The following is a 12,298-nucleotide window of genomic DNA, read 5'->3' as shown; positions in this document are numbered from 1 at the left end:
GTAACGCCTCATGTACAGGTGTTACACGAGTAGGCTGAAGAATAACATTGGACAACCCATACGATTGATATAAAGAAATCATTTCTTGTTTATGATAAGAGGGAGCATGCATATCTATGTTAGGGTCGCCGCCAAAGTATAGAGCAAAGCCGTTTTCACCAAAAACCGAAAGAACACTTCGAGGATTTCAAAAAAGGAAGAAATATTCCCACAAGGAGGACGATAAACTACTGAATATACAGATTTTTCATGTTGCAAAGTTAAGATTTCGTAGTCAATTGAAATTATAGTGAATTCAGTGATAACAGAATATTTGAAGTGTTTTTTCACATACTTAGCTATACCCCCACCTAGCTTATCACTACGGTTTAAATTGAATATATTGTAACCCTCCAATCTATCCACCTCATCAGTATCTTTATACCACGTTTCTGTAAGCATGATCACATCAAATCGAAAACTGAAACTGTCCAAAAATATGTTTAGTTCATCAAATTTATTTCGAACTGATTGTACATTTAAGTGAAATAAAGAAAAAGACACTTTTGTTTGCTGCGTAAAGATGAGCCCAACTTCTTTAGGTAACAAATAATCGTCGTCACACATGGTATAAAACAAAATAACCAGCCTTTAAATGCGAAGGAAAAAAAAAAAGAAAACTACTCAAACTTTTCCAAATCATCCTTTGACTTCACCACACGTACTTGGGCCCCTTCTTTCTCTCTTACAAAAACTTTTCCATGTTTGTACCATACATACTGGAATCTTTTCTCTTTTGCCCATTCCTTCACTTCCCAGAGGAGCGTCTTATCGTGCTGCGTCAGGCTTTCCGATATGTAGATTTTGCTCCGAGCATGCCTTAGTTCAGAGCGTTTATCAAGCCATTGGTCTCCGTCGCCTGGTTGGCAAAGCGAACAACAATCCCAGGTATCTTATCGGGACGGGAGCCAAGTCGATGCGCTACAATGATCTGGTCTGCTGTCAAAGCAGGGACGTCCAATTTGCTTGCCACTTCGTTTATTCGAGCCATAGGCAGCCGGCAACGGTCAGGCGGCGCCAGCAGGGTGAGAGCGCACGGTTATACCCTGTCTCGTTGTAACTTGGCAAACGGCGAAAGATAAGCCCCACATTGCGTGCCGAAGGCTACGAAATGCGCGACGTATACGAGCACAACGCACACATATTGGAGCATGACGCAGCGAAAAGCCTGATACTTCTTCGGAGTTGAGGCGCGCTCCGGTGGTACGCAGTCACGTTCCGATTGGCCCGCCCGGGCCGTAGCTTGCGCTCTACTGGCACGTTACGCGATCACGGCTTCCTGGGATACCCGATATTTCTTGCTTCAGACACTAGGCTCAGCGGCGCCGCCAGAGTAATAGCTCACGTTTGAACAATGCAGCCGCCACTCCCAGGGGTACCCAATATTTCTTGCTTCAGTCGCTAGGTGGCGCCAAACCAAACAGCATTGCAGGCTGCCTATTAGATCTTCGTTTTCAGACTTAGGGATGCCATGTATTTCTAGGTTTTGTTTACGACTCCTCTATTCAAGGTCGTTCTCCTTTTGGTTAAGCCTCCTAATTTCAACATCGGCTTCCGTCTTTTCCAGGTTGGCAACTCTTTTTTTAAAGTTTTTAAGTTCCTCATCATGTTCACCCATACGCTTTAGCACCTGGTCATAGTTCGCAGACACGTGCTGGAGAGACTCTTCCATGGCATCAACTGTTTCTTTTAGGTTGAGAAGAGTGTCCAACTTATAATTCATTGTTATTAGCATTGTGGCTACGTCAATGTCTTTGTTTTGCTTTGAGCTCTGGCCTCCCCGTGATTTAGCAGTTTTGCAAGTCTGACAGCGCCATGTCTTTCGTGGGGCAACACGCGAGTCTTCGGAAACACCAGAGCATGTTTCTATGTGGTAAGGGTAGTCACATTCAGCACAAGAAATCAGGGAATCTTTTTTATCTATTTCTTGGTTACATACGATACATCTATCCTCCTTAGCCCCTGCCATTATTAGGTTTCAAAAATGTACAGCAACAATAAAGTATCGCAGCAGCAGCAACAGCAGCAGCAGCAGCAACAGTTGGAAAAAGAAAAGAAAACGGTTATACAGAACAAAACTTTACCAACCTGCATTAGCGAAAGAACGTTGTTTAGTTGTCAGCAACGCATGCCGCCACTGCCGCTGCTGCTGTGTCGCTGAACAGAGGAGCGCTGGCTTTTAGAGCGCAGCTCTTAGGGGCCCGTTTCCAGCCTGAGCGGCGTCGCCGTTGGCGTCGCCGTTGGCGTCGCCGTCGGCGTCGCCGTCGCCGTCGCCGTCGGCGTCGGCGTCGGCGTCGGCGTCGGCGTAATTGCGCCCCTCCCTCTCCTTCTCCCCCTCCTCCTCCCCTCCTCCTCCTCCCCTCCTCCTCCTCCCCTCCTCCTCCTCCCCCTCTTCCTCCTCCCCCTCCTCCCCCTCCTTCTCCTCCTCCTCCCCTCATTGTCCGGCTTGAGCGGCAAGGAGGAAAGCAGTGCGAAGGTGGAGGAGGGGGGAGGAGAGACGAGGAGCCGGAGGCGAGGGGGGGGAGGAGCTTGAAGGACGAGGAGGTGGTAAAGGAGAGGGAGTGGGAGCGGGAGGCGAGGAGGACTAGCAGGCATGATCACGAGGGAGGAGGAGGAATATACCCTCCACTCCTCCTCCTCAAGAGCTGCGCTCCAATTCGGCGTTACAGGAAGTTGTAAACGGCTTTCACTTTTTTAACACCGGAGATGATGACGTAGGTTTGCAGGCCTCCAATCGTCGCTGGAGGCTCTGGGCACGTGCTGGTGCTAGCTGCATTATCATCAGGATTAATTAGACAGAAAGAAAGAACAAGGAGAGTACTAATTTCGAAAGATGCGCTGTCGATGTAAAAGCATAAAAATTATAAACATATATGTTTATATTTGTTGAAGGTTTTTACACTAGACAAACGCGCTCATCTCCAAAAAAAACAAAAACAATATTCGGTTGCAACGGTTTTCGCTTTACACAAGCTTACAGGCATATGTGCTGCCCTGGTATGCTCTATTCCCATGCAACGTCACTGACTGACCAAGAAGCGTTCTTGTCGAGGTGGGATTTCAACGACACCTGTAGACTTTTGCCTTCAACTTTTTTCTCGAAAAAAACTAAATGGCGAAGTAACGGGTATCGCATTCTTGTCGTAGTCACGGCGATTATGCTATGGCAACGATATTAAGATGCAGCTCATAAATTGGTCACGAGCACTGTGTGAAATTCAACATTGGCTCGCGAAAGCCAATGCCTTGACGAGTATTCGCGTGGTGGTTCGCGTTAACTCGCTGCAGTGACGGGAGCATCCAAACCCTGACAATATTGCCACGACCGTCTCCGAGCAAGCGCCTTTGTGGCCGAACGGTTATCGGCTTGTCTCCAACACAAATGGCCACGATTCGATTCCTAGCAGTGGAAGTACATTTTTGTTATTTCTGCAAAAGTTGGATTGTGGTAGATTCGAGACCCCTGTTTCTTATTCTAGGTTAGAATGTTCTACGTGCCAAACCTACTATGCCGATTGCTCCAGAAGCACTCCCGTGTACAGAAGGGGCTACGCGTGGCGAGCCGCAGTAAGTGCCGCCTCAGCGTTCGATCCTGCTGTTTCGCCGCTATCGGCGCTTGCGACGCTAGTCTTGTTCTATTTTGTTTTGGGAACAAGCTTTCCCCATTAAGCGTTTAGTTTGCTTCAGTTTTCATCGCCTCATCGAATGTCATTCGTTAAAATATCGGGAGCTCAGAACCTGCTATATGCTTGGCCAACCCTGGCGCGTGGCTACATTGAACATTGGCAGCATATTGTCATCAATGACAATTTATGAGGCGGCGAAAACTTAAACAAACTGAACGTTTAATGGGGCTAACTTGTGTTCAAAACAAAAAGGAAACAGTAAATAACAACAGAGCGTCGCGGGCGTCCATGGCGGCGTAACAGCAAAATCGAACCTGGGGCGAGACTGACTACGACTCGTTACGCAGAGCACCTTTTGTTCACACGTGGGCTTCTGGAACAATCGGCGTTGAAGATTCGGCGTGTAGAACATTCTGACCTCGAACATGCAACAGAGTTCTCGAATTTGCCGGAACACTAAATTGCAAGAATAATTAGAAGACGCGTCTCTCCCAGAAATCGAACCCTGGCTCTTCGCGTGGGAGACGAGCACGATAACCGTTAGGACACGGCCGCACTGCTTCTTGGCACGGTGGAATGCTCTTTAGGTGTGGAGACTCCTCTCCTCGCCCCGTCGGAACGGCGAACACATCCCGTCCCCTCCTTTCCTATGTTTTCTCTGCCTGCCCCTAGAGGGCGCCAAAACGTTTAGGCCGTCCTGAACTGGCTGGCTCCCGCCCTTTTGCAGATGGCATTCACTACAGTGAGGCCGCGGGTTACAGGGTGGGGGATAGGATGGGCCGCACGGTGACTGCTTTTTTGGGGGTACCGAGGGCCCTGGGGGCACTGAAGTAACTGAAAACCCAACGAAGTCAGGAGAGGCACCCAGGGTTAAAAAGAGGAGAAAACGTAAGAACAGGTATAAAAAAAACAGCACAATCAGACATTGGATATATTAACATGCAGGGTGGTAGAAATAGGTTAAAATGGGAAGAGGTAGAGGAGCAACTAAGAAAGGAGGATTTAATGGTGTATGGGTTTGTGGAAACACATCTCAGAGACATGGAGCAGTCACCTTGCAACCCTGACCATGTGTGGGAAGATGCAACAGAATGGAGGGAACGAGGAAGGGAGGTGGAATCGGAGCATTTATTAAGAAGAATATGAACTTTCAAAGGATCAGAAAGGAGTGCGCCGAACATTTGTGGCTGAAAGGAAAAGTCGCTGGGGAATCAACAGTCCTTGGTGTTGTTTACTTATGGACAGGGACAGGTGCTAAAGAGGAAAACAGAAAAATGATTGATTGCATATCAAGAGACATTAGTGAACTAGGGGAAGGCTCCGAAATAATTATTATGGGAGATATGAATGCCCATATTGAGGGTCTGGATGGGTATACGGACTTAACTGGAAGCATATTACTAGAACTGGTGAAAAAAACATGACTTAATTTTATGTAATACCAGTCAGAAGTGTGACGGGCACATAACTTGGGAAACTGGAAATCTGCATTCAACTATAGATTACGTACTCATGTCACACAAAATATATGGTAAGTTACAAGTAATGAAAATAGATGAAGAAGGTTCCAAAAGACTTGGTAGTGATCACGAACGTATTAAGCTGAATTTTGCCAGAGAAGTAAATGCTGAAACTAGACAACATAATTCAAAACAAACTTTCTGCAGCGACAAAGAGTTGGAAATAGTTGTTGAAAGAATAGAGACAGCAGTTTCAGGGCAACGGTATACAGATTGGACCTATGAGAGCCTAACTAGGCTTTTTGCTCTAGAACTAGAGAAAGTTAAGAGTAAACGCAAGGGGAACCAAGGACATAGACCAAAAAGCTGGTGGGACAAAGAAGTGAAGCAAGCGATACAAAAACGTCGGGAAGCCTCTAGAGAACACAGGTATTCCAAGCGTAGTGGGGAGTCCGAAACGGAAGTAAAAAGAAAATGGGACAATTTTATAACATGTCGCCGAGAGGCATCCAGTTTGATCAATGCGAAAATTCAGAGAAAGGGTGAGGAATGGATGAGTAATGTAAGTAAGAAAGATAGAAACGCTGCCAAGAAGTTTTGGGAGCACTTGAACTCACTCTGTGAAACAACGCAAGCTAGACAGAGGTTCATACTCTCGCATCAGGGAGATCAATTAGAGGGAGATGATGCGATACAATATATAGGAGCAGTGATGGAGGAGAAATTTCGGGAACGGGTACATGTGAAAGATAGGGGAACCGAAGGAAGTAGCAGTCCAGTTTGTGACATGGCGGATTTTGGACAAAGAGAATGGGAAAAGGCGGAACGAAGAGTCCCTAGTGGCACATCGACAGGCACAGATGGTATCTCTATCAAGCTGGTGAAGAATTTGGGTCCTAAATCTAAGGCAAAACTAAGGGAGGTAGTGAGTACCATGATAACAAAAGGAAATATTCCAGATGAATGGAGGCTTAGTAGGATGAGTATGATATATAAGGGAAAGGGAGATAAGTCTGATATTAGGAATTATCGTCCTATAACCGTGACACCGGTTATTTACAGGTTGGTAATGTAGATTATAAAGAACAGACTGGAGGAATGGGTAGATTGCGAGGGCATAATGGGCGAGTTTACAGAACGGGTTTCGGAAACGAAGAAGGTTGGAGGACAATTTATTTTCTCTAACACAGTGTATAGAAATAGCGCAAAAAGAAAACAGACAGCTCTGGCTGGCATTTCTGGATATCAAGGGTGCCTATGATAATGTGAACCAAAGAAACCTGTGGGACATAACGGAGAACTTAAACCTAGATGAAGGACTAACAGCACTATTAAGGAACATTTACAAAGATAACAAGGTGATTATAACATGGGAAGGAAAGGCGACAGGGAAAATAGAGATAAGACGAGGCCTTAGGCAGGGGTGCCAGTTATCGCCTTTGCTGTTTATGTTGTATCTGAGAGGATTGCAGGATAGACTAGAGAAGAGTGGGCTTGGATTCAACCTTTCTTACAGTAAGCTAGGCGAAAAAAATCGGCAATCCTTACCGGGATTAATGTATGCGGATGATATTGTACTAATGGCTAACAACAGGACAGAGTTGCAGGAATTAATGAGCGTCTTGGTAGGGAAGGAGAGGAATTAGGTTTAGAATTCAGTAGCGAAAAATCAGCAGTCATGATTTTTAACGAGGATGAAGTTGAGAGGCTGAAGATACAGAATATTACAGTTGAGAGAGCTAGTAAATACAAGTATCTAGGAGTATGGATATGTGATGGTGCAGAATATCTCAGAGAGCATGAAAAGTATATAATAGGTAAGGGCAACAGAAATGCAGCTGTAATGAAAAATAGAGCACTTTGGAATTACAACAGGTACGAGGTGGTGAGAGAAATTTGGAAAGGGGTCATGGTGCCTGGCTTGACTTTTGGAAACGCAGTGCTATGCATGAAATCCGAAGTGCATGCGAGACTAGAAATACAACAGCGCGGAGTAGGTAGACTGACTTTGGGGGCACATTGCAAAACGCCAAACCAGGGAGTACAAGGAGACATGGGATGGGCATCATTTGAGAGCAGGGAAGCGGTGAGCAAGATAGAATTTGAGGATAGGTTGAGGCAAATGGATGGGTAGCAATGGGCACGAAAGGTTTTCAGCTATTTATACATGAGGAGTGTAGACACAAAGTGGAGACAGCGCACTAGGAAATTAAGAGGAACGTTTTTGGGCTATAGCGAAGATACGGAAGAGCAAATCTCAGTTAAGAAGAAAGTTAAGGCCACAGAAAGAGATCGGTGGCTAGAGGGAATGCAGACAAAGACGGCTCTGGAAAGCTATAGATTAAACAAAAGAGTTATTGCCAAAGAAAGCATTTATGACAATTCTAGGGGAAGCTCATTGCTGTTTGAGGCGAGGACGGGTGTTCTGCGAACCAGAACATACAGAGTGAAGTACCAGGAAATTGATACAATGTGCACTGATTGTGGAGAGGAGGACGAGACGGCTGAGCACTTGATACTCTACTGTAAAGGGCTTCACCCTATGCCTACCGAAGACAACATAGATTTAATAAAGTCACTGAGTTTTAGAGAAAGCGAAGGGAGAGTGGATTTCAAGACTGTAGAGATTACCAAGCAAAGATTAAGTGAATGGTGGCAGAAATCGAGAGAAAACTAGGTATTTTCTTATTCACTGATGGCAAGGGGGTTTCATAGCCTCACTTTCTTTGCACTGCGGAGTGAATATAGATTTCACATTTAAATATTCTAAGCTTAAATGGTAAAATAAAATGGCTAGGTGGCGTAAGCTACCGCCCGATCCAAAGGGCTCAGCCGTATACATCCATCCATCCATCCGTCCGGCCGCAGGCCCTCCGCCAGAACGTGGGCTAAGTCACCCATTGCTTACGCCACATCTCGTTATTTCAGACTTATTCTTTTCTTTTGCAATGGTGAACGATAGATAAAAGAAATATAAAAAAAAACAACAAAGATCCGAATTCAGAAATAGCCAAACATTTGAATGAATCTTTGTTTCCCCAGGTTCGAAAACAGTCGTCGCGACTGCTGTCCAACATGGGGAAACAAAGATTTTAGAAATGGTAAACAACGGCGTGAAAAGGTTATTGGAAGAGACGATCAAAGATAAAGACGTCTGCCGAATGCATCAGACACACGTCGAAAAATTTTTGCGGCTGACTAGTTTGGGAGAACCGGGATGACCTCGGGGTGTCGCGGTGTATATGTGTTGACAGAGGATCTGTCGGCAGCTTTGTGTTGGTGCCGTCTGAGCTTATTGTTGACTGGAATGTGCGGGGGCCTGGAAAAAGGAAGAGGGGAGGGGGTAGGGTTTTGGGAAAACGGAGAGAAAAAGAGGGGGACCACGCGAAGTAATGTTTGTGGGTGCGTTTGTGGCTTTGTCCGTGTCGTTCTGTGTTTTGTCCCTTGTCCGTATCTACAGTCTCGGGTTTACAACTATGCTCAGTTTTGTTTCGGTTCCGCAGGACTCAAAGGCTGCCTTAAATGTAAAAGAATAATCATATTAGCTGCCCCACACGTTAAAAAAAATTGTAATAGTTGAGTTAAATCAACGTTAACTTCCGAACCCAAGACATTTTTTTTTAGAAAAGTTATGTCAACGGTGAAAACATTTCAGTTCCGTATCATCCGTTAACAAGGTTTGTGTTAAACATTATCTCTATATTTGTGATTTTTTTTTTCTTTTGGTCACATTCAAGTTATTGTTTACCTGCGGTAAGGCACGTAGCCAGGATTTTGATTCGGGGGGGGGGGGGGGGGGGGGGGGGTGAGGGGGGGTTCCTCACACAGCATGTCAAAATGCTGTGTGAGGGGGAGGAGGGAGAGGAGGTTCCTGCAAAATGGAAAATTTGGGGGGGGGGGATCCGGGCCCCATGCCCCCCCCCCCCCCGCCCCCCCCCCCCCTTGCTACGTGCCAGCCTGCGATGCAATCAGAGTTAATTGATTTTAAAAACACTTATCGACGTTAGTATTGCGCTACTGAAGAAACTGAAATGACCGAATGTAAGCTTGGCTAGAAATTATCTACAGGAGTGATATTTTTTCACTCGGAGACCGCAGCGTCGGCTTGTATTAGGGAGTTCCCCTCCTGGTTTGTTTGTCTGCCATTGTTCGGGTTATGAAAACATCTGTTTGCTGAGATTTTATGACAATGGCACATCGTACGCGAAACGGTAGCCATCGGAAAGCAAGCGGCACGCCGAGCAGGCAGCTAGCGTAGGCCGCCCGGTGCGCTGCCGGATGGCCTGAAAATTGCGGCGCAATCTGGGGGTGGCTCCGTGAAACGAAACGCACCGAGTGTCGTTATCTGGAAGCGGTGGAGAACGGAGTTTCTACACCTAAAGAGCCTTCCTACACCGTGCTACTTGGCCAGCAACGCGAGCGGTAATAATATCGGAACGAGATCACGTGGCCGCGTATTCTGTCTGTGAGTTGAAAAAGTGAACATCGCTTGTTTTTGTTTTGTTTTTTAACTGTTTCATTGCAATTATTTTGTGTGGAGAAAAAACTAATACATGTTTTGTAGGTTATCCACGTCAAATATTAATTATCTGCTGCATTTAGCGAAGTTAAAGCAAATATGGCACCGCCCCTTTAATATAGAAATCAAGAAGCTAAAGCACAGTTTTGGCGCAAGTACTCAAAACAAAATCTTCTCTCATGTATCTAATTTTATATGTAGAAAGCACAATTTAACGCTTATTTTGGGTTGGAGCTTTTATTGCATATTTTTAATTTATTTGTTTTCCGGATTTCATTTATCCGCAGAGGGGGCAGAGATAAAGGCATGCTGCCTGAGAGCGTCTCTGCCCCCTGCAGTTCGTACAGCGGAAATAACATTAGAAACAAGTCACAGTGAGAATAAATATTAAAACAGCCATTGTCATAAAAACAAAGAAAAACATTCATTATAGAGATACCTGAAAAACACATGAAATACATTGACGCAACTCAAACAAGTACACAAGCGGCACAGCTTGAACAATGTGGGACGATCTGCTTTTCATAACCCAGAAGTAAAATAAAATTAAAATAAAGATAAAAATAGGCATAAATTTTTACATATCTACTAAAAATTTATCAACAAGAATTTATAAAGCAAAGCGGAAACAAGCTAATCCAAAACGAAAAATGAGCCTACAAAACCAAAATGAGGATACAAAAGTATTGAATACTTTACGTTTCGTGGAAGATAAATTTAAATAAATATACATGCATTAAATAGATGAAAATACAATATCACTTCACACCAGAGTTTGTCTACAGTATTTTTGAAGATTTAAAAAGGGTCACTGAAATTAACATCAACACCGGGGGAATTTAATAATTTAGTACTCATGTACGATAAACTTTGCCTGCTGTAATTTGTTCGTATGCTTGGGATTCTACGTTTCGGGTCTCGTAATGCGTAGGCACTAGAATGAGGTATATTTGTAAAATACAGATTGTTTTTGTAGATCCAGTGAAATAATTTAAAGTGATATATCTGGTCTGCCTTCATTATATTATATTTAACAAAAAGTGGTTGAGTGCTCAAATTTCTTATTACCTCTGTAATTTTTGCAAATACGAAGAATTTTTTTTTCTGAAGGATGATTAATCTGTTGTAGTTAGATGCAGTGGTCGTAGCCCAAACCGACATACCATAACTAATCTTAGAATAAAATAGAGAATACTACAATGTTATTTTAAGCCAAGTGGGTATCAAATATTGCATTTTTTGTATAATACTAATAACTCGGGTCAGCTCTGCCTTCAGTCTATTTACATGGATGGACCATGAGAGCTCTTCGCTAAACCAGACGCCCAAGAACTTTTGGTCTGCAACTTTTTCTTTAACGGTGTTTTCAAATATAATGCTAACTGATCTGTTGTCTTGCTTACTAACCGGTTTGAAGATTATGCATTTTGACTTACTTGTGTTTAGCTTTAATCTATTTACTCGTAACCAATTTGATAAATTAATGAGGTATGCATTGTAAGTTTTTTCCTAGGTACTCTTTTGTCACACCAGTAAAAAACAGTTGTGTCATCCACATGTATTACTAACTCGGGGGAGCCTGGCATTATCGTTATGTCATTCACGTAAACTAGAAATAATAAAGGACCTAGAATGGAGCCTTGAAAAACGCCATGCTGTATTCTCAATTTACTGGGTGTTATGTTTTTTATAGAGACGTACGACTGATGATTTTGTTGATAATTTTCGATTAGTTTTAGCGCTATTCCTCTTATACCGTAGCTCTCTAGTTTTTTTAGTAGAATATATCATGTTGAGGAGTATCAAAGGCTTTTTTGTTTGATCTAGAAATAAACCAAGCGTGAACTGCTTGTTTTCAATGTTTTCAATAATTCTGTACTTAATACCTAGGAGTGCTTGCTCTGTTGATTTATGTTTCTGCAAGCCATATTGCTTTCTCGTTATTATGTCATACTTCTGAAAAAAAAAGCTAGTTAATCTATCACTTACCACGCGTTGATATTTTTTTGAGAATATTGGCAGAAGAGAAAATGGTCTAATTACGAATATCTGTTGCTCCACCTACCTTGTATACAAATTGTAGTGGAATTAAAACACAATGTATATATCCAAAAAGAACATGCCTTCTATGTTTATATTTGTGTTCCGATTGCTATAAAACAAGTGTTGCATTTTATTTTCCTACACAGAATTGCACTACCTTCACGAGAGAAGCCCTGCGGAATTGGGAGCAAGCATTGCAGAGTGCACGACACCAATTTTTGAAAGAATGGTGCCCATATTATCCGAAAGATTAACTTTGTTGGGGATTGTGATGAATAAAAACAACATCATGCACCGTTCCCTTTTATCATTCTTTTATATAAAAAAAACTGTATGCTCCTTTAGTACAATTCATGTTGTGAAGTTCCGTAACATACTGAGCTTTATGCGATAGAGTCTGATCCAAGACCGTTTACTCCTGGGAACTTTGGAGGCGCTAACGCCTTGATGGCCTCGCGTATTGCCATGCACAGGTATTTCAATAGTTACCTTTTTTGTCACCGTTTCCATCAAGTGACAATATGTGAGCGGTCATTTCTATCGAATGCCATTATAGGATTGGCGAATCAGCTCGCCATTCCGACTACGAGCGTCGCGCGTGCACCAAATTG

General features: G+C 43.6%; 1 protein-coding gene across 1 annotated transcript in view; it reads left to right on the top strand.

The window, feature by feature from the left end:
* The window catches only part of LOC115312790, a 64,421-nt gene extending 52,480 nt beyond the window's left edge, over positions 1–11,941 (top strand). The window contains exon 4 of the mRNA XM_029971715.2: positions 11,834–11,941. Within this exon, the coding sequence (XP_029827575.2) occupies positions 11,834–11,941 (108 nt within the window). The remainder of the gene's footprint in view (positions 1–11,833) is intronic.
* Positions 11,942–12,298: the final 357 nt, after the last annotated feature.

The sequence above is a fragment of the Ixodes scapularis genome, unplaced genomic scaffold, assembly GCF_016920785.2.
Source record: "Ixodes scapularis isolate PalLabHiFi unplaced genomic scaffold, ASM1692078v2 PGA_scaffold8__174_contigs__length_109621045, whole genome shotgun sequence".
Taxonomy (NCBI): Eukaryota; Metazoa; Arthropoda; class Arachnida; order Ixodida; family Ixodidae; genus Ixodes; species Ixodes scapularis.
This window is presented reverse-complemented; position numbering and strand designations above follow the sequence as displayed.